The sequence below is a fragment of the Salvelinus sp. IW2-2015 genome, linkage group LG25 (assembly GCF_002910315.2).
Source record: "Salvelinus sp. IW2-2015 linkage group LG25, ASM291031v2, whole genome shotgun sequence".
Classification (NCBI taxonomy): Eukaryota; Metazoa; Chordata; class Actinopteri; order Salmoniformes; family Salmonidae; genus Salvelinus; species Salvelinus sp. IW2-2015.
The window spans coordinates 2,749,922-2,771,563 of NC_036865.1; the positions used below are offsets into that span (position 1 = coordinate 2,749,922).

At 42.6% G+C, this 21,642-nt stretch overlaps 1 protein-coding gene across 4 annotated transcripts in view; it reads left to right on the top strand.

The window, feature by feature from the left end:
• Positions 1–21,125, top strand: part of arhgap22a (Rho GTPase activating protein 22a) — a 23,823-nt gene extending 2,698 nt beyond the window's left edge. For 2 of the 4 annotated variants that reach the window (XM_023970560.3, XM_023970559.3), the window contains exons 3-11: positions 6,792–6,970; positions 7,294–7,381; positions 12,617–12,742; positions 13,059–13,275; positions 13,662–13,794; positions 13,992–14,065; positions 14,947–15,068; positions 15,973–17,155; positions 17,304–21,125. In XM_023970560.3, coding sequence (XP_023826328.1) covers positions 6,792–6,970; positions 7,294–7,381; positions 12,617–12,742; positions 13,059–13,275; positions 13,662–13,794; positions 13,992–14,065; positions 14,947–15,068; positions 15,973–17,155; positions 17,304–17,520 — 2,339 coding nt within the window. In that variant the 3' untranslated portion in view covers positions 17,521–21,125. Of the gene's footprint in view, positions 1–71; positions 280–6,791; positions 6,971–7,293; positions 7,382–12,616; positions 12,743–13,058; positions 13,276–13,661; positions 13,795–13,991; positions 14,066–14,946; positions 15,069–15,972; positions 17,156–17,303 lie in introns of those variants that run through there. The other 2 variants (XM_023970558.3, XM_023970561.2) reach the window with 2 other exon arrangements.
• The last annotated feature ends 517 nt before the right edge of the window (positions 21,126–21,642 follow it).

The following is a 21,642-nucleotide window of genomic DNA, read 5'->3' on the forward strand; positions in this document are numbered from 1 at the left end:
GAGACAGAAAGAGAACGGGAGAGAGAGTGTAACTGGAAAGGAGACAGAGAAAGAGAGGGAGAGTGGAAAGAGAGCCCGGAGGGTGCTTGCCCAGAAGGAGATTGGGTGGCAGTGAAGAGGAGAGATAGAGAAAGGGTGGTGCCTCAGTGAACAAGAAACAGGGTGAGGCAGCAGAGTGAGAGGAGAGCGCAGTGTGCGTGTGACTGAAGGGATCCAGACATGGGACTAGCACTGCAATGACAACCATGCTTAGCCCTAAAAACAGACAGACACGCAGGGGTAAGAACAATCTTTCATCTCTCCTCCCCTCTTTCTCTCTCTGCAGCATCTCAGCAGTATGCCGGTCTTGCTGTCTCACTCTCTCTGCGACTGTGATAGTAGCTGTGTCTCCATAATGCATGCAGCACACTTGATCTCTTAGTGTTTTGGCTGTGTGATAGTTTACTTCTGTATTTGGATGATATGATTATTGTATCTCCTTGGATGTGATAAAGACACTATCTGATGAGAGCTGTTCTTTCTTTTCCAGTCTCTGCTAGGCTCAATGAAGTTTATGGAATTGATAAAAATTGATCAAGTATTCAGAATCCTTGACTTTTTCCACATTTTGTTACGTTAAAGCCTTATTCTAAAATTGATTTAAAAAAATATTGTCATCATCAATCTACACACGATACTCCATAATGACAAAGCAAAACAGGTTTTTAGCCACTCTTCAGTAAAAGGCACATGACAGCCCGCTTGGAGTTTCCCAAAGGGGGCCTAAAGACTCTCAGACCATGAGAAACAATATTCTCTGGTCTGATGAAACCAAGGTTGAAATTCTTTGGCCTGAATGCCAAGCGTCACGTCTGGAGGAAACCTGGCACCATCTCTACGGATTAGCATGGTGGTGGCAGCATCATGCTGTGGGGATGTTTTTCAGTGGCATGGATTGGAAGACTAGTCAGGATCGAGGGAAAGATGAACGGAGCAAAGTTCATCTTTGGACCTCAGACTGGGGCGACCTTTCACCTTCCAACAGGACAACGACCCTAAGCACACAGCCAAGACAACGCAGGAGTGGCTTCGGGACAAGTCTCTGAATGTTCTTGAGTGGCCTAAACAGAGCCTGGACTTGAACCCAAACAAATATATCTGGAGAGACCTGAAAATAGCTGTGCAGCAACGCTCCCCATACAACCTGACAGAGCTTAAGAGCATCTGCAGAGAAGAATGGGAGAAATTCCTCATATACAGGTGTGCCGAGCTTGTAGCTTCATACCCAAGAAGACTTGATGATGTAATCACTGCCAAAGGTGCTTTGTCATTATTGGGTATTTGGTGTAGATTGATGAGGGGGGGGGAAACTATTTAATACATTTTAGAATAAGGCTGTAACGTAACAAAATGTGGAAAAAGTCAAGGGGTCTGAATACCTTGCGAAGACACTGTATCAAAATACACGTTCTAACACAGCGACCATGTTATTTTTGTGAAGCCCGTTTGATTTTTGAGTTCAGACATATAAAGTTTATATGTGAAAAATATTTCTAAGATCAATACTTTCAGTTTATCCAAATTCACTTCACTTGCGCAAAAGAAGGAAGCTCGCGCTGCTCATGCTAGCACATACGCAGATCAAATACACTTCTGTAACTCTGATTAAGGTGTTTACATAATCTTAATCATTAGAAAGATTGCTCAGAAAACCTCACGCCAATTAAGATAAGCGGAGAAGGGTGTTTTACATGACTAATGACATACTCGGGCCTGCAGCCATAATCAGTTTAATATCGAATCGTTAGTGTACATGTAAACGTACTCCTTGAAAATTATACACTGTCTCCTTAAGAGCATATGTGAGTGAATACATTGTTATGGACCTTGTATCTTCTAAAGAATCTATCCTTTTTCCTTTATTTCTGTGCCCCGAAATGTTTAGATATATTGGTAAAGTAACCAGGTTGTTAACTAGCTAGCTAATGAGGTAACATGACTGAACAAGGTGTAGCCTAAACAAATGCCTGTGAGTGGTTTTGGAACGAACCCTTTTGTTCCACCAGGCACTGTGGTAGGTAGATACATTATTTTTTTTACCAGCCAATACATTTATTTGCCATAATAACACCGGATTCGGATTTCTGAAACCGGTGGGACTGGTGTTTTGCTAGCAGTATTTCTGTACTGAATGCACAATAGCAGAGCTTGCAAAACAAAAGACCACCTGATTGTTACAAATGATCGTGATATCATATCATTCTACCAGTTAAGCCTACTTTGCAGTTAACATTTAATTTGGAAAGTTTTATGGGAAAGCCTTTAGAAATGACTGTTTCAGCATAACTAACTGGCTACACAAAGTGGTAGACACAGGTATTCCCATGTGTTACCTGTCAGAAAGTTGCAAAAAATGATTGCCAAGATAATCCACCCACCTGACAGGTGTGGCATATCAAGAAGCTGATTATACAGCATGATCATTATACAGGTGCACCTTGTGCTGGGGACAATAAAAGGCCACTCTAAAATGTGCAGTTTTCAGGGAGCAAAAATGTCCAACAGAGCTGTTGCCAGAGAATTGAATGTTCATGTCTCTACCATAAGCCGCCTCCAACGTTGTTTCAGAGAACTTGGCAGTACATCCAACCGGCCTCACAACCGCAGACCACGTGTAACCACGCCATCTCATGACCTCCACATCCTGCTTATTCACCTGCGTTATCATATGAGCGTGGGGAGGGAGGTGCTCAGGATTATTTCTGTCTGTAATGAAGCCTTTTTGTGGGGGAAAACAAATTCTGATTGGCTGGGCCTGGCTCCCCAGTGGGAGGACCTGTTTCTTAAGTGGGTGGACCCATGGCTGTGCCCATGCCCAGTCATGTGGAATCCACAGATTAGGGCCTAATTAATTCATTTAAATTGACTGATTTCCTTCTATGAACTATAACTCAGTAAAATCTTTGAAATTGTTGCATGTTGCATTTATATTTTTGTTCAGTTTACAAATCACTGATGCATGCATTCTTTAAAGGTACAATGCAGCCATTTTTATCTCATTATCAAATAATTTCTATTTAACATTTAAGTACCTTACTGTGATTGCTTTCAATTAAAATACTAAAAAGAAACCAAAATAGCTTCTTAGCAAAGAGCAATTTCTCAAGCAAGAATTTTGCTAAGACTGTCTGGGAGTGGTCTGAGTGGCACTGGCGAACCGGACACCCCTGCAGCCTCCGCAAGGCGTGGGGCCCACGAGCTCTGGGAGCCCATGCTCCTGTCATCATTGTCTATTTTTTATATAAATAATTTTAACAGTAACCCTCCGAAAGGTTTTCATAAACCTTTTTTAATTTCCATATGTACTAGGAAGCTAAGTGTTTGTTTCTTGGGCTTGAAGAATGGGATCAAAGTGCCTCAGACCTTGAAAAAGAAATGATTGAACTGATTGAAAATAAGGGGATATTGTAGCGCTCTCAGTTCCATTACATTACACATAAGAGTCATTGGACAAAGGCGTCTTCTGTATGGGGGAGTTTTATTAAGAGCTGCAATGCTCGGTCTAAACATTAACACGTATCGTTTGCAGTACGGTTTTCGAAACATATCAGCGAGAAAATCATAAAAAAAGGTTCAATTGATACACACGGCCATATTTCCATGGTACAGCGCTTGTTTGCGGAAAACAGACAGAAGACAGAGTGGACTACCTGTGCTAATTAGCTATCTGTGTCTCCGAACACCTGCGTGTAAATAAAAGACTGACTCCACAAATGTGTTGTCAGCTGCAACTGTGTTAAAACCAGTTAAAACAGTGTACAATAAGTGTGTATTTTACATTTGTGAAATTATTTTGACGTGATATGAAAGTAGAGTGATTTATGTTTCTAGAACCATACCCCAATTGAGAATCGATTCACGTTTAGACGGATTATTTGGCTGTTTTGGCTTCCAGAGCCAATTCACCCTTTAAACAGAACATGTAATGTCCTTGTTAAACTGGACAGAGAGGAGTGGTGCTTCAAATACAGCAGTTCTGGAACATCTTTAGTTCAGCCTCTTGCATTCACCTTAATTGCCAGCCTCAACAGGTTGCGGAAAGAGATTTACTGTAGGATTTTGGAAGCTCTGGGCAAAGGGTGGCTACTTTGAAAAATTCAAAATATATTTTCATTTGTTTCACACTTTTTTGGTTACTACATGATTCCATATGTCTTATTTCATCGTTTTTATGTCTTCACTATTATTCTACAATATATTACAGAATATTATTTAGTTTATGTAAAGACAAGATTAAATCAAGAATAGTCTGATGGGTGACAATATTACCCTATCACTTGTACCTTTCCCCAGATCTGTGCCTCGACACAATCCTGTGTCTGAGCTCTATGGACAGTTCATTCAACCTCATGGCTTGGTTTTTGCTCTTGTAACGTCCTGACCAGAGTTATTATGTGTTTTGCTTGATTAGTGTTGGTCAGGACGTGAGCTGGGTGGGAATTCTATGTTGTGTGTCTAGTTTGTCTGTTTCTATGTCCAGCCTAATATGGTTCTCAATCAGAGGCAGATGGTAATCGTTGTCCCTGATTGAGAATCATATATAGGAGGCTTGTTTTGTGTTGTSATTTTGTGGGTGTTTGTTTCCTGTCTCTGTGGTTGTCTGCACCAGATAGGTCTGTCTCGGTTTTTGCACATTTTGTTATTTTGTATGTTGTTTGTAGTGTTTCACTTGTTCTTTTATTAAACATGTTGAACACTAGCCGCGCTGCACTTTGGTCCTCTCCTTCACCTATGGAAGAAAGCCGTTACAGCTCTGACATGCACTGTCAACTGTGGGACCTTATATAGACAGGTGTGTGCCTTTCCAAATCATGTCCAATCAATTTAATTTACCACAGGTGGACTCCAATCAAGTTGTAGAAACGTCTCAATGATGATCAATGGAAACAGGATGCCCCTGAGCTCAATTTCGAATCTCATAGCAAAGGGTCTGAATACTTAAGTAAATAAGGTATTTAATTTGTAGATTTTTTTATACATTTGCTAAAATTTCTAAAAATATGTTTTCATTTTATCACTATGGGGTCTTGTGTGTAGATTGAGGATTTTTATTTCTTTAATCCATTTTATAATAAAGCTGTAACGTAGCAAAATGTGGGAAAAGTCAAGGGGTCTGAATACTTTCCGAAGGCATATTATTTACATGTAGCTTTTGAATTGAATGAATCAGCACTCACTTGTTCAGAAACAACTGTAACGGCCTATCGTTACAACAGTTATTATCTAGGTGATTTTCTTCCCAGGTCGCACAGCATTATATCTAGGAGCATGTGCAACCAAAATGGTCGCACTTTAGAGCCCTGGTTACGGATATGCATACATATGCATCTTACAGTGTACAATTCCACACTAGGGAGTTATAGTTATTGATTAATGAAATATATGGTTGCTTGGCCCTCTTATCTCAGAAGGATATTTCTATATTTCAATAGAAGACGGAGCTGATCATAGTGTACTGTACATACTACGTCGAGATGTTGGATTTATTCCCGGTGATGAATTGTAGTTGTGGCTGTGACATGTAGGACCTACTACTGCTGTATATCACAGCTTACTACTACTGTCAGGGCTAAAAGTGTCCATCACAACAGCTGAGTGATAAACATAGTTCCTCTCACACGGTACTAATAACTGACGCAGTAGACAGCTCCAGGCCTACAGGCAGGCGGACCTGCCCACAGCGTGACATACCTCATGCATGACTGGATGGACATGGATATGGAGGCAGTAAATCACAAGACTGAGACTAGGCACAGACTGTATGAGGTACTACCACTTAACTCTTGCTCTTGTCGTTCATCCACTCACACTGCTATTTGAAGAAGGTTTTACTTGAAAAGATTGTGATCGGTGGTTATTTTACCTACCAAATGTGTCGTGAAATACACGTCATCTATTGCGATCGTGACTCTGCAAAATACAAGAGAGAGGTGGAGAGAGAGAGCTCAGCCCTGAGCTGTCCTCAGCAGAAACAGGGATGCAATTAACAAGAAAAAGATAAATAATTTATTCTCTCTCTCTCTCCTCTTGCTCTCTCTCTCAGCCTGACGCTGAGGTTTATCCGATACACCAGTGTCTGATGTGTAGTTTCTCTTTTAATCAGTCTGTTATGGTTGTTCTGAGCTGTTGGAGAGACAAATAGGACCTCTACAAGCATTTATATCTACGAAATTGGAGGGTTTTGCTTCAACTTTATTTCAATATACCTGATCCTATAATCATCTGCCCCATTGGCTGTATCAGGAGTGTTAGAGCAGGGCTAGAGCAAAAGCCTGGACAGTCAGTAGCTCTCCAGGATGGTTTTCAATTACTGATAATAGACCGGTCCAGGTAGTAATGGATAAATCAGCATGCGTGGCTCAGACTCTGGGATCAGCCTGCTCTCATATTATAGGGACCTCAGTGAATAGAGGTTAGGGATGCTCTAGCTGTGTGTGCCTTTGTACATGCATAGGTTATGTGTGTGTTCATCTCTGTGGAGAATGAACTACGATTCAGGTGTGTTAGAGCAGGGCTCCAGCAGCTGAGGGTTGTCCATCCCTGATAATAGACTGGTCCAGTTGATAATGAATAAATCATTATGCAGGGCTCAGACACTGGAATCCGACTGTTCTCATAGGGACCTCAGTGGAGAATGATTAGGGATGGTGTGTGTGCGTGTGTGCGTGCATCCGTGCGTGTGTTTGTCCGTATATAGGTTAAATGTGTTTGTGTTCATGTTTCTCTCCCCTCCCCCATCTCGAACTCCCCAGCCCGCTCTAAGAGCATGGTGCTGGGCCGCTGCAGTTCTCCTCTAGGCCAGGAGATGACGCTGAAGGCCGGCTGGCTGAAGAGACAGAGGAGCATCATGAGGAACTGGCAGCTACGGTGGTTCGTTCTCCACACTGAAGCACTGTACTTCTATAAGGACCAGGATGAGACTAAACCTCAGGTATCCTACACTCTAGTTTAATGCACATACTCAGGACACTTTCAAGTCACTCTACATATATCAAGACTAAAGGAGACGATGGAGTCTATAATGTTTCGTGACATTTCTGTGATGTTTTTCATGCACAAGACGTCTTCCTTCCCTGTGCTTTAAGTGATTTCCATTTCAAACAGAGTTAAGTAATGTTTCTGTTTGATTATAGCAAACCGCACAATGCTCTACCTTTAATACTGTGTTCTCTCCTTTCTTTGTCTCTCTCTCTCTCTCTCTCTCTCTCTCTCTCTCTCTCTCTCTCTCTCTCTCTCTCTCACTCTCTCTCTCAGGGATGCATCATTCTCCAGGGCAGTCAGGTCAGTGAGCTGTCGGCCAATCAGGATGAAGCTGGTCGCCACCTGTTTGAGATTGGTCCAGGTAAGAAACCATGGAGATCATCTAAACCCTCCCTCTGATGATGCACTTCCTGGTTCAAATCAAATCAAATTGTATTCATCACATGCTTCGTAAACAACAGGAGTAAACCAACAGTGAAATGTTTACTTACAGGCCCTTCCCAACAATGCAGAGAGAAAGAAAATAGAGAAACTATAGAAAAGTAAAACACATAATAAAAGTAACAATAAATACACAAGTAATGATAACTTGGCTATATACACAGGCTATCAGTACTGAGTCGATGTGCAGGAGAATGAGGTAATTGAGGTAGATACAGTATGTACATAAAACTAGGAATAAAGTGACAGATAATAGACAGTAGCAGGAGCGTATGTGATGAGTCAAAAAAGTTTGTGCAAAAAGGATCAATGCAGATAGTCTTGGTAGCTACAGATGAAGTCGTAAGTTTACATACACCTTAGCCAAATACATTTAAACTCAGTTTTTCACAATTCCTGACATGTGATCCTAGTAAAATTCCCTTTCTCAGTTAGGATCACCACTTTATTTTAAGAATGTGAAAAGTCAGAATAATAGTAGAGACAATTATTTATTTCAGCTTCTATGTCTTTCATCACATTCCCAGTGGGTCAGAAGTTTACATACACTCAATTAGTATTTGGTAGCATTGCCTTTAAATTGTTTAACTTGGGTCAAACGTTTCAGGTAGCCTTCCACAAGCTTCCCACAATAAGTTGGGTGAATTTTGGCCCATTCCTCATGACAAAGCTGGTGTAACTGAGTCAGGTTTTTTAGGCCTCCTTGCTCGCACATGCTTTTTCAGTTCTGCCCACAAATTTTCTATGGGATTGAGGTCAGGGCTTTGTGATGGCCACTCCAATACCTTGACTTTGTTGTCCTTAAGCCATTTTGCCACAATTTTGGATGTATGCTTGGGGTCATTGTCCATTTGGAAGACCCAATTGCGACCAAGCTTTAACTTCCTGACTGATGTCTTGAGATGTTGCTTCAATATATCCACATAATTTTCCCTCCCCATGATGCCATCTATTTTGTGAAGTGCACCAGTCCCTCCTGCAGCAAAGCACCCCCACAACAAGATGCTGTGCTTCATGGTTGGGATGGTGTTCTTCGGCTTGCAAGCCTCCCCCTTTTTCCTCCAAAACATAACGATGGTCATACAGTTCCCGCTCAGCCCAGTCAAAACTGTTCGCTGCTCTGGCACCCCAATGGTGGAACAAACTCCCTCACGACGCCAGGTCAGCGGAGTCAATCACCACCTTCCGGAGACACCTGAAACCCCACCTCTTTAAGGAATACCTAGGATAGGATAAAGTAATCCTTCTAACCCCCCCCCCCCCCCCTTAAAAGAGTTAGATGCACTATTGTAAAGTGGTTGTTCCACTGGATATCATAAGGTGAATGCACCAATTTGTAAGTCGCTCTGGATAAGAGCGTCTGCTAAATGACTTAAATGTAATGTAAATGTCATTATGGCCAAACAGTTCTATTTTTGTTTCATCAGACCTGAGGACATTTCGCCAAAAAGTACGGTCTTTGCCCCCATGTGCAGTTGCAAACCGTAGTCTGGCTTTTTTATGGAGGTTTTGGAGCAGTGGCTTCTTCCTTGCTGAGCGGCCTTTCAGGTTATGTCGATATAGGACTCGTTTTACTGTTTCCTCCAGCATCTTCACAAGGTCCTTTGCTGTTGTTCTGGGATTGATTTGCACTTTTCGCACAAAAGTACGTTCATCTCTAGGAGACAGAACGCGTCTCCTTCCTGAGCGGTATGACGGCTGCGTGGTCCCATGGTGTTTATACTTGCGTACTATTGTTTGTACAGATGAACGTGGTACCTTCAAGCATTTGGAAATTGCTCCCAAGGATGAACCAGACTTTTGGAGGTCTACAATTTTTCTTCTGAGGTCTTGGCTGATTTCCTTTGAATTTCCCATGATGTCAAGCAAAGAGGCACTGAGTTTGAAGGTAGGCCTTAAAATACATCCACAGGTACACCTCCAATTGATTCAAATTATGTCAATTAGCCTATCAGAAGCTTCTAAAGCCATCATTTTCTGGAATTTTCCAAGCTGTTTAAAGTCACAGTCAACTTAGTGTATGTAAACTTCTCACCCACTGGAATTGTGATACAGTGAGTTATAAGTGAAATAACATGTCTGTAAACAATTGTTGGAAAAATCACTTGTGTCATGCACAAAGTATATGTCCTAACCGACTTGCCAAAACCATAGTTTGTTAACAAGAAATTTGTGGAGTGGTTGAAAAACAAGTTTTAATGACTCCAACCTAAAGTGTATGTAAACTTCCAACTTCAACTGTATATACAGTATTTTATACCATCTATTGCATCTTGCATATGCCGCTCTGTCATTGCTCATCCATATATGTACATGTATATATTCTTATTCCATTCCTTTACTTAGATTTGTGTGTATTCGGTAAATGTTGTGGAATTGTTAGATTACATGTTAGATATTGCGGCACTATCGGAACTAGAACTGGAACTAGGAACGAGAACTAGGAACGAGAACTGGAACTCGCTATTGCTATTTTACTGCTGCTCTTTAATTACTTGTTACTTTAATCTCTTATTCTTTTCCATATTTTCTTTAAACCGCATTGTTGGTTAGCGGCTTGTAAGTAAGCATTTCACTGTCGTATTCGGCGCATGTGACTAATAAAATTTGATTTGATTTTAGAAGCACAAGCATTTCTCTACACTCGCAATATCATCTGCTAACCATGTGTATGTGACCAATAAAATGTGATTTGATTTGAGCTAGTTGGATGGTTAGCTAGTTTCTCTAATGAAAAACTATAGAGCTTACATTTTTATCGTCGGCCATCGTCCCTAATGCTACTTCACCATTAACCCGTTTTTCAGGGGAAACGGAACATAGGTTGAAAATACTGTACCCCTGAAACCCAGATGTTAGTGTTTTCTGGCGACTCATAGGCTACTTCCTTACTTTGCCTTTCACCGTCAAAATCCGATTGGAGAGCAGTCAAGCTGTGATCGGTCCAGAAACCTGATGAATTGCGTTTCAGTAAAATGCTACAGGCTATGTTCATTACCTAGAATTAAAGTAAACGATTGCAGTTGCGATATTTTTGGGTGTGAGATGAGAAATCCATGTGGGGATGCAATGCATTTGTGAGAACGCCGTAACTTCTGAGTTTAGTAAGTATCTGCAAAACAACAACAAAAACTATCTCTGTTCTAGAATTCATATTTTGCAATAATGTTCTGATCACTCAAAGTGACACTTGCAAGTGCAACTCAAGTTTAATTTGCGTGACCCCTGCTGCCTGCCCGCTCGTGGGACCCGTCCGCTGCTCGCTCAACCACATTCTGCGCTCTCGACTAGCCTTTGTGCTTGTGGAACCCATCCTCTGCGCTCTCGACTCAGTGTTTGCTTGCTCAATTATGTCTGATCTTGCTCGACAGCGCCATCTCGCACGTGCTCGACTTTAGAGATCCATTTGACACCATACATATAGACAGACAGGACTGACCATGCCCTGTAGTATCTAGGGGCTCCCGAGTGGCGCAGCGGTCTAAGGCACTGCATCTCAGTGCTAGAGGCGTCACTGCAAACCCTGGTTCGATTCCGGGCTGTACCACAACAGGCCGTGATCAGGAGTCCCATAGGGCAGCGCACAATTGTCCCAGTGTAGTCCGGGTTAGGGGAGGCAGGGGTAGGCCATCATTGCAAATAAGAATTTGTTCTTAACTGACTTGCTTAGTTAATAAATAAAGCTTATAAAAAAATATATAATAATAGATTGATATTAGGAGCAGAACATCTTATATTTTAGTAATTTAGCAGATGCTCTTATCCAGAGCGTGCATTCATCTTAAGATAGCTTGGTGGGACAACCCCATATCACAGCATAGAAAGTACATTTTTCAGTAGAGTCAGAGCTAGTGCTGGTTGTTTTTTTTTGGGGGGGGGGGTTGTGGTGAAGAGGAGGTTGGGTGGCAGAGGAGAGTGCTCGGGTTGGGGTGTAGGGTTTGACCATAGCCTGAAGGTAGGGAGGGGCAGTTCCTCTTGCTATTCCGTATGCATGCACCATGGTCTTGTAGTGGATCCAAGCTTCGACTGGAAGCCAGTGGGACTTGGGAAGGTTGAAAACCAGGCGGGCTGCAGTGTTCTGGATAAGTGGCAGAGGCCTGATGGCACAAGCGGGAAGCCCAGCCAACAGCGAGTTGCAGTAGTCCATATGGGAGAGAACAAGTGCCTGGATTAGGACCTGCGCCGCTTCCTGTGTGAGATAGGGTCATACTCTACAGATGTTGTAGAGCATGAACCTGCAGGAGCGGGTCACTGCTTTGATGTTTGCAGAGAACGACAGGGTGTTGTCCAGGGTCACACCAAGGTTATTTGCACTCTGGGAGGGCGACACTATGGAGAGGTCTTTGAGTGGCAGGCCTTCCCCGGGAGGAACAGTAGTTCCGTCTTGTCGAGGTTGAGCTTGAGGTGGTGGGCCGACATCCAAGTTGAGATATCTGCCAGGCACGCAGAGATGCATGTCGCCACCTGGGTGTCAGAAGGGGGGAAGGAGAAAAGTAGGTGAGTGTCATCCACATAGCAATGATTGGAGAGACCATGTGAGGATATGACGGAGCCTAGTGACTTGGTGTATAGAGAGAAGAAGAGAGGGCCTAGAATTGAGGCTGGGAGACACCAGTAGTGAGAGTACGTGGTGCAGACACAGATCCTCTCCACGTCACCTGGTAGGAGTGGCCTGCCAGGTAGGATGCAATCCAAGAGTGTGCAGAGCCTGAGACGCCCATCCCTGAGAGGGTGGAGGGGAGGATCTGATGGTTCACAATGTCACTGGCATAAGTTGCACCACCAACATCTAGTGGTCTGCTCAGAAAAATACAAAGATTAGCGCAACTGTTAAAGGCTCTTTGTATGGCACATAAGCACAGAGCATTGCATGATGACACTGACAATACCAATGACAACGTACTATGTAGATGGCATCCGTGCTAAAGACAAGCACTGTGCTCATGAAGACATCAACAGTGCACTCTGCATATAGTTACCAATGACAATGTACTACGCATACAGAATCAATTTCCACCTGCCATACTTGATGCTAGTGGGTCCTGCGTTGTTTCTAAATCCCCTCAGAGACTGAAGAGTAAGTGTTTAAATGTACACTGTTGGTGCCATGTCGGTTGCTCACACAGGTTGTGCGTGTGTGTGTGTGTGTTTGCAGGAGGCAGTGGAGAGAAGGATCGTTCAGGTCTGAGCGAGTCTTTCCTGTTGATGGCTAACTCTCAGAGAGACATGGAGGAGTGGGTCAGAGCCATACGAAGAGCTATATGGGCCCCGCTAGGAGGAGGTAACACACACAAACACACACACACACACACACATGCTCATACACATACTCACACACAAATACACACACAGACACACACGCACAGAAAACACACACATACWCACACACAGACACACACGCACAGAAAACACACACATACTCACACACAAATACACACACAGACACACACGCACAGAAAACCCACACATACTCACACACAAATACACACACAGACACACACGCACAGAAAACACACACAAACACGTAACGTCCTGTAAGAGCCAGTTGATTGTGTGTGTGTGTGTGTGTTCTTGGAATCTGGGTGTCATTGCTCTAGGTATTTTTGGGCAGCATTTAGAGGAGACAATGCAGTGTGAGAGTGGGTGTGGCAGCAGCAGCAAGCCTCTGGTGCCTCTGCTGGTGCAGCAGTGTGTGTGTTTTATACACCAGCACGGCCTAACGGAGGAGGGGCTGTTCAGAATGCCTGGACAAACCAATCACGTACGAGAGCTGCAGGATGCCTTTAACTGCGGGGAGAAACCACTGTTTGGCAGGTAGAAGTACTTTCCCTTTACATCCCTTTTCCTTTACAGGTCACAGAATAACACAATGTAAAACACAACCTATTGGGGGGCTCTCGAGTGGCGCAGCGGTCTAAGGCACTGCATCTCAGTGCTAGAGGCGTCACTACAGACTCTGGTTCGATTCCAGGCTGTATCACAACCGGCTGTGATTGGGGGTCCCAAAGAGCTGCGCATAATTGGCCCAGCGTCGTCCGGGTTAGGGTTTCGCCGGGGAAGGCAGTCATTGTAAATAAGAATTTGTCCTTAACTGACTTGCCTAGTTAAATAAAGGTTTAATTTTTTTTTTTTACAAAAACACAACACAGACAGGTAGATGAGCTCTATTGTAAATCAGTCATAATTCTTATGTTTAACAGTAACACTGATGTCCACACGGTGGCGTCCCTGCTGAAGCTGTACCTCAGAGAGCTGCCAGAGCCTGTGGTGCCTTTCAACAAATACACAGAGTTCCTCTCCACTGCTCAGCTCCTGGCCAAGGACCAGGAGGAGGTGTGTGTGTGTGTGTGTGTGTGTGTGTGTGTGTGTGTGTGTGTGTGTGTGTGTGTGTGTGTGTGTGTGTGTGTGTGTGTGTGTGTGTGTGTGTGTGTGTGTGCGCACACACGTGACACATGTGCCCCTTTTCAAAGTAGTAATGCTCTCATTCAAACCCTAATGAATAATGATATTGGGACTTTCTCTTTTTGAAGGGGATCCTTGAGCTGGGCAGGCAGTTGAAGAGTCTTCCTCAGGTCAACTACAACCTCCTCAGCTACATCTGCAGGTAAAAAATATGCTCTACCAGACGGTTGAGTTGCCCATTAAAGGAATGCTATTAAGTCTAAGCTAGTGATAATGGGCAATAAAGACATATTTTTATGTTTTTTTTTTTGTCTGTGCAAATATAATAAATTTTAAAAATCCATATCATTATTTACTGTCTGCCTGTTATCTTCAATATGTTTCATAATATCATTCCGTACATGTCATTAAACTGTAAATGCATACATTTACATGCATTTGAATATTCAGATTTTGACACACAAATGTAGCATATTTTATTAATATTTCATATCCTTATCTTCCATTATAAGTAAATTAAGCAGACATAATGTAAATTAATGTATATTTTTTGTTATTATTTAAAAAGTATATTCAAATTCCAATACAGTTTACTCTAATTGGGCAGCTCAACCTGCTGGTTGAGATGTTTGCCCTGTGTTATCTATCAAAGTTTAAGTCATGTAAACAAAAATGATTCATTTATGGCCTATATATAGTGAGGCTAAATACACATATTTTGCAGAACAATAATTTTTTTTCTTTTTTTTTTTTCTTGGTGTGCCAGTTAAAGGGTTAAAGACATCATCTAACACTAGAAATAGATGTTTAATGGCATCGACAGGCAGCTGAGACAGCAGAATGAGGCAGATCACACAGACCGTGGCAACAGCATGACTCACCACCACTTCTCATACTGTATCTGTCTCAGGTTGAATCATACCGAACATACAAGAGTTGAGATATTCAGACAGTCTTGGAGGAAATAAAATGTTGCTTCAGGGGGCTATTTATATTTCTATATTATTCTTATATTATTATTTTTGTGCGTGCATATATGCGTGTGTGTGCTTGCATGTGTGCATGTGTGTATGTGCACTACAGATTCCTAGATGAGGTCCAGTCCCACTCAAGTCAGAACAAGATGAGTGTTCAGAACCTGGCCACTGTGTTCGGACCCAACATCTTCCGACCCAAGATGGAGGACCCACAAATCATGATGGAGGGTAGATACCAGCACATTTTTCTCTGTGATGACACGTGCTATGAGCAATCTAACCATAACATTTCACATAGAGGGGATTTGTTCAAGTTGAAACTTTTATTTTACAATATCAGTGAGAAGGAGGCATTGTTTAACCAGAGTTTAAAGCCAATATATGTCATGTATTTCTCAGCCAACCAGCAGCCCTGCCACTTTTTTGCTATAATCTGTGGGATGAGGCTGGAGAAAGCATTTTCATTGCCTGGTGTTAGGTTCTGAACAAACTGAGTAAAAACTCTAGGAAAAAACAACTAGGAAAAGCTGAAACCAAGTTTATTCACCCACTGCGTCAAACAGCTGCAAAGACAAAGATATGTTTACACCAGCACATGTATTTATACCCTCCTACTAGGAATATTCAACTTCTTGCACATCTAGACAGCCAATAAATACTTTGTTGCTAGTCAGGAACTTAAGTAGTTCCTCTCAATGATGTAGTCATGGCCCTGCCTCATGCTAGAACCTTCGTGGGCATGGAAATACATGTGTGTGGGATAGGACTGTTCCTTCTCACTTCATCTGACCTGACCTCGGGCCGAATTCCTTGATCCTCCCTAATCCACGGCTGTCCTAATTTATCAGTGACTGAAACCCTTTGCCTCCCTCCTTAGGAGCCATGTGATTGAACAATATCATGTTTTGACAGAATGCAAACTTTCTGCACTCCCCCCTCCTCACGCAGTAACTTTCTATACACCTAGTTCTTATCCCCCCTCCATGGACCCCAACATATACATGTAAAGTAATCAATAAGTTCTAGTATGGAAACATGAAAAAATATATATTTCAAGCTAGAATCCCACACTGGAAAAGGGGTACATACAAATCCTCTAAATAACGATTTGCTTTTTTATTGCACCCTGCAGGCAGTTCCCAGGTGCAGCACCTGATGACTGTACTGATCAGTGAACACTCTCGTCTGTACCAGGGGCAGGCAGAGACTCCCAGGCAGGACCAATCTGCCCCTCCTTCAACTCCCTGTCCCCGGATCCCCTCGATTCAGCGCTGCAGTGTGGAATGGAACTCACAGGAGGACATCCCGCCCCCCAACCCCGCCAAGGACTATCCATCCCTGGGACAGACCCCTACCACCCCAAGTCAGGAACCACTTCAACCCCTCCCGACCTCCACAGTGTCCTCTCTTGACACTGACCACCCTGGATCAACCCCCAAGGAAAGAACAGAGGGGGATTCTGAGGGAATGAATGGCGGAAGAACAGAAGAAAAGACGGAGAGGAAGAGTGAAGGAAAGAGCCAAATAAAGGTCTCGGGTGGTAGTGGCGCAGACCTCGGTCCCAGTAAGCAGTCCAAAAGCCAGTCTTCATGGAGGTCCTCTTTGAAGGGCAGGTCCGGGTCAGGGGGGGTAAGGGGGAAGTTGGGGGGGTCAGCAGTTGATGTGTCGACAGTCACCGGAGGCCACTGGCTGATGAATGGCCTGACGTCCTTCCGGAGTCACCGGCGGACCGCTTCGACCGGCGAACGACTCAAAGAGTCCTCGCTTTGCCTGAAAGAGACACATATAGACTCTCCGCTAGACTCATATACTGAGTCCTCTTTGTTGCTAAAAGACTCTTCACACTCCCAAAGAAGCACCCTGAAAGACTCAGCTCCTTTACATATAGACTCCTCCTGTTCTACTATAGTCTCCTCCTATCCCAAAATAAAGCCCTCCCTATCTGTCAGAAACTCCCCCCATTCCAACAGGCTCTCGACCTATGACAACGTTATTGTCACTCCCTGCAGTCTGAGCTTGCCAATTGGCAGCCCCTCCCCCTGGACCTCTTGTGAGATCCCGTTGGCTGAATCTACAGGAATTGAGCACGACACACTGATTTCTGGTTTAGGGTCAGGGCAGGCTGTGGCGGGGTCCTCGATGGCTGGGGGCAGTAGCTCTCCTCTAGAACTGTGTGTGAGCAGCGCTGAGGGTGACTCTGGGGATGATATCACAGGTCAGAGGTCAGGGGTCAATGAGGGTCTGTTCAGCCTGGAGACAGAGTTGAAGGAGGAGCTAAGGAGACAGAGGATCAGCTATGAGACACGCATACACAAGTAAGAACTAGCTTGTGTTCTTGTTGATATGGCAATGTTATGTTGTGGTGTTTGTGTATATGTGAGTGTGTGCACGTACATGCATGCGTGCACATCCACGCGTGTGTGTCTGCTGTACTCTCTAGCCTCTCTCTCTTTCTGTTCTCAGATTAGAGGATTCGTGTTCAGGTCTTCGTCTCCAGTCTGGTCGTTTAGAAGAGGATCTAGGCCAGGAGAAGAAGAAGTTATTCATGATGGAGATCCGACTGGGGAACTCGGAACGCGCAAGGCAAGATGCTGAGAGCCGGAATGTTCTCCTGCAGAAAGAGATGGAAGAGTTATTTGCTACACTGGGGAACCTGACCACTGGCACAGATACCAGCTAGACCTGAGCAGACAGCGTTAGCCCACCGAGCAAAAGCCTACCCGCTGGGCACAAACTGGATGACTCACTGTTGTTTCAACATAATACGTCAACGTATAGCAACATGGAATTTATGTGGGAAATACATTAGATTTGGGAAAAAGTAACGAACGTAAAATGTGGTTTGGGTGAAATTTCAAACACAGGATTATGTCATCATGGTAACCAGATGTCAACATAGACAAACCTTGTATAAAATATGTTGAACTTGTACCTTTAAGAAAACATCAGATCTTCAACCTTATATCCACAATCAAAAAAATAACTATAGGCTGGGCAGCACCTCCTACTGGATAATTTATCTATGACTACCCTTTGGTCTACCATCCAGGGTTTTAACCAGGCCCTGCGTAACTATGATAGTTGTCACTGACTATCACCAATGTGCTATTGCGAGAATGATTGTTGAGAGATCTCCACTTATTCCACAAACTGGAATTAAAGCCAGACTAAATCAGTGGCACAGATGGAACTATCCAAGCAGAAGACACATCTCCTTCAAATGTTGATATTTGGTTGTGTTGACAAACAAACACAATTCAATGTCACTTTTGAAATACTATAAATAGCCAATAAACTTGTCGACAAATGATATGTTGGATTCACTTCTCCAACTCAACCAAAAATACAAGTTAAAGAATGGGATTAAGCCAGTGGCTCAGATGCAACTATCCAAGAAGTAGATACATCTCCTAACACAATTCAATATGGGCCCGATTCAGACTTAGGAAAGGCGTACACACTTTTCAGTAGTTCCTATTCAGACTTAACTTATGCAGGTGCATAACGGGCTTTGCAGGTGTGGTTCCCTTGCACGCTCAGAATAAATGTAATTCAACTGCTGAAAACCCTCCCACTTGCTAGCTAACAGATTTTCTTGTGGAGTTTTCATTGAATAGGGTTTTCAGTACCTTACCCCTTTAAATTAGGTGTACCTTTTCATTTTCATTTTCTCAACAGACTCACTATTCAAAGCCCTTGGCTTTTTCCACATTTTGTCAGTCTACACACAATATCCCATAATGACAAGGCAAAAACTGTTTTTTTTGTGCGAATTTATATATATAAAAAAAAATAAAGGAAATATCACTTTTACATAAGTATTCAGACCCTTTACTCAGTACTTTGTTGAAGCACCTTTTGCAGCGATTACAGCATCAATTATTATTCGGTATGACGCTACAAACTTGGCACACTTGTATTTGGGGAGATTCTCCCATTCTTCTCTGCAGATCCTCTCAAGCTCTGTCAGGTTGGATGGGGAGAGCTATTTTCAGGTCTCTCCAGAGATGTTTGATCGGGTTCAAGTCCGGGCTCTGGCTGGGCAACTCAGGGATATTCAGAGACTTGTCCCGAAGACCCTCCTGTATTGTCTTGAATGTGTACTTAGGCTCTGAGGTCCTGAGCGCTCTGGAGCAGGTTTTCATCAAGGATCTCTCTGTACTTTGCTCTGTTCATCTTTGCCTCGATCCTGACTAGTCTCCCAGACACTTTCGCTGAAAAACATCACCACACCATGATGCTGCCACCCCCATGGGATGGTGCCAGGTTTTCTCCAGACGTGACGCTTGGCAATCAGGCCAAAGAGTTCAATCTTGGTTTCATCAGACCAGAGAATCTTGTTTATCTTGGTCTGACAGTCTTTAGGTGCCTTTTGGCAAACTCCAAGCGGGCTGTCGTGCCTTTTAATGAGGAGTGGCTACCATCTGGCCACTCTACCATAAAGGCCTGATTGGTGGAGTGCTGCAGAGATGGTTATCCTTATGGAAGGTTCTCCCATCTCCACAGAAGAACTCTAGAGCTCTGTCAGAGTGACCATCGCGTTCTTGGTCACCTCCCTGACCAAAGCCCTTCTCCCCCGATTGATCAGTTTGGCCGGGTGGCCAGCTCTAGGAAGAGTCTTGGTGGTTCCAAACTTCTTCCATTTAAGGATGATGGAGGCCACTGTGTTCTTGGGGACCTTCAATGCTGCAGAATTTTTTTGGTAATCTTCCCCAGATCTGTGCCTCGACACAATCCTGTCTCTGAGCTCTACAGACAATTCCTTCGACCTCATGGCTTGGTTTTTGCTCTGACATGCACTGTCAACTGTGGGACTGTATATAGACAGGTGTGTGCCTTTCCAAATCATGTCCAATCAGTTGAATTTACCACAGGTGGACTCCAATCAAGTTGTAGAAACATCTCAAGGATGATCAATGGAAACAGGATGCACCTGAGCTCAATTTCGRGTCTCATAGCAAAGGGTCTGATTACTTATGTAAATAAGGTATTTCTGCTTTTTATATTTTATAAATGTGCAAAAATGTTTTTTTTTAAATGTTTTCGCTTTGTCGWTATGGGTTATTGTGTGTAGATTGCTGAGGATTCTTTTTTTTGCATTTAGAATCAGGCTGAAACTTAACACAATGTGGAAAAAAGTCAAGAGGTCTGAATACTTTGCGAAGGCACTGTATGTAGACAACGGTTCAGAAAATTAGAGATAATTTAATGAAAGCCATGTAAATACACACATATGTCTCATTTTCAGCATCTATTGGTATATTTAAAAATGCTCTGATCTTGTATTATTTAGGGTTAGGAAATTAATTATGAATAAAATAAAATAAAATAAAAACTGGTTTGTAGAGCCTTTATGCGCAAAATAATGGTGAATAAAACAATAGAAAATATTCCCACGTGAAAACCTCTCACATGTAAACATTTTAATTGGTAGTTTCATGTGAAAAACGTTTACATGTGATTGTTTTTCACGTGAACTTGCAATTCCACATGTGAAAGGGAGAATTTAATGTGAAAGTTTTTCATATTTGAAACTGCAAATTAGATTTGTTTTACATGTGATTTGTTTGCAATTTGCAATTCCACATGTGAAAGTGAAAATCTAATTTGCAGTTTCATGTAGAAAACTCCACATTTACTCCAATGTTTGTAAACAAAGTAAATGTAAACAAACCATATATAACCTAAAAACATGCTTTAAACTATAATATTGATATCATGGAGTTCTTGCAGCCATAGTGTAGTCTATGGATTTGAGAGCAGTTGCATTTCTCCAGCCCCAGGCCTTACATTTTTTTGCGAAACTGTGGTAGGGATCACACTTAGTTCATGATTAAATTAAGGATTGCCGCTTTAAACACCTTTAATAGATTAGTAGTGTTATTATATGGTCCAATCCTTTAGTGATTGAGTTACTTTTGTGCCATTAGTATCAAGCAAAACTTCTTTTTAATGCGAGAGCAATAAATTGTAAATGGATGCAAAAAATGTGTTTTCAGGTAAACATTTTTTGATAACGCAATTAAATAAAACATCTCCCTCTTTCCTGCAATTTTCCCTATCTTTGATTGTTAACCTGGCCTTTTTTCCAGTTGCAAGTTTTAGCACATTAATTCCAGCAACATAGCACCCTGCATCACACTTCTGGTTTGCTGCTGAAGCGAAGTACGGTTTGTCCTGTTCGGTCCCTGGATGTAGCTGGAAGTGGTGTCCGAAATCCAAGTCAGACTCGTGAACATTTCACATGTAAAACAAATAAATAAAAGTTATATGTGATTTTGTTCATGTGTGTCTGAAAACCAAGCTTTTTTCACATGCTTTATTTCATGTTTTGTTTTAAGGGTTGGAAGGTGAGAAAAGTGTACAATTGGGGTTAAACAGTAGTCCTATAAATATACCCTAATAATCCTCACTAATCATGGAACTGTGATAACGTTCTTGTAACACCAGGTGAAAGTGTTTTGCACCCTAAAAGAAACATTGTAGAAATCATACACACAACTGGACAGTTTTTGTGTTTTGCAAACCTATCTTGTTCTATGACAGCCTCAGCAGTTAGCTACCACTTTTGTGATGTCCTTACAATGTTCTCACCTGCCATATAGAAAACTCCCTGAGCCACAGAAAGACTGAATTACTGCAACGCACAGCCCCACAAACACCTTGAAAACTACTCGTTCCCATAGGCGTGTACTATCTATGACAGCCTCAAATCAAATCAAGTTTATTTTATATAGCCCTTCGTACATCAGCTAATATCTCGAAGTGCTGTACAGAAACCCAGCCTAAAACCCCAAACNAG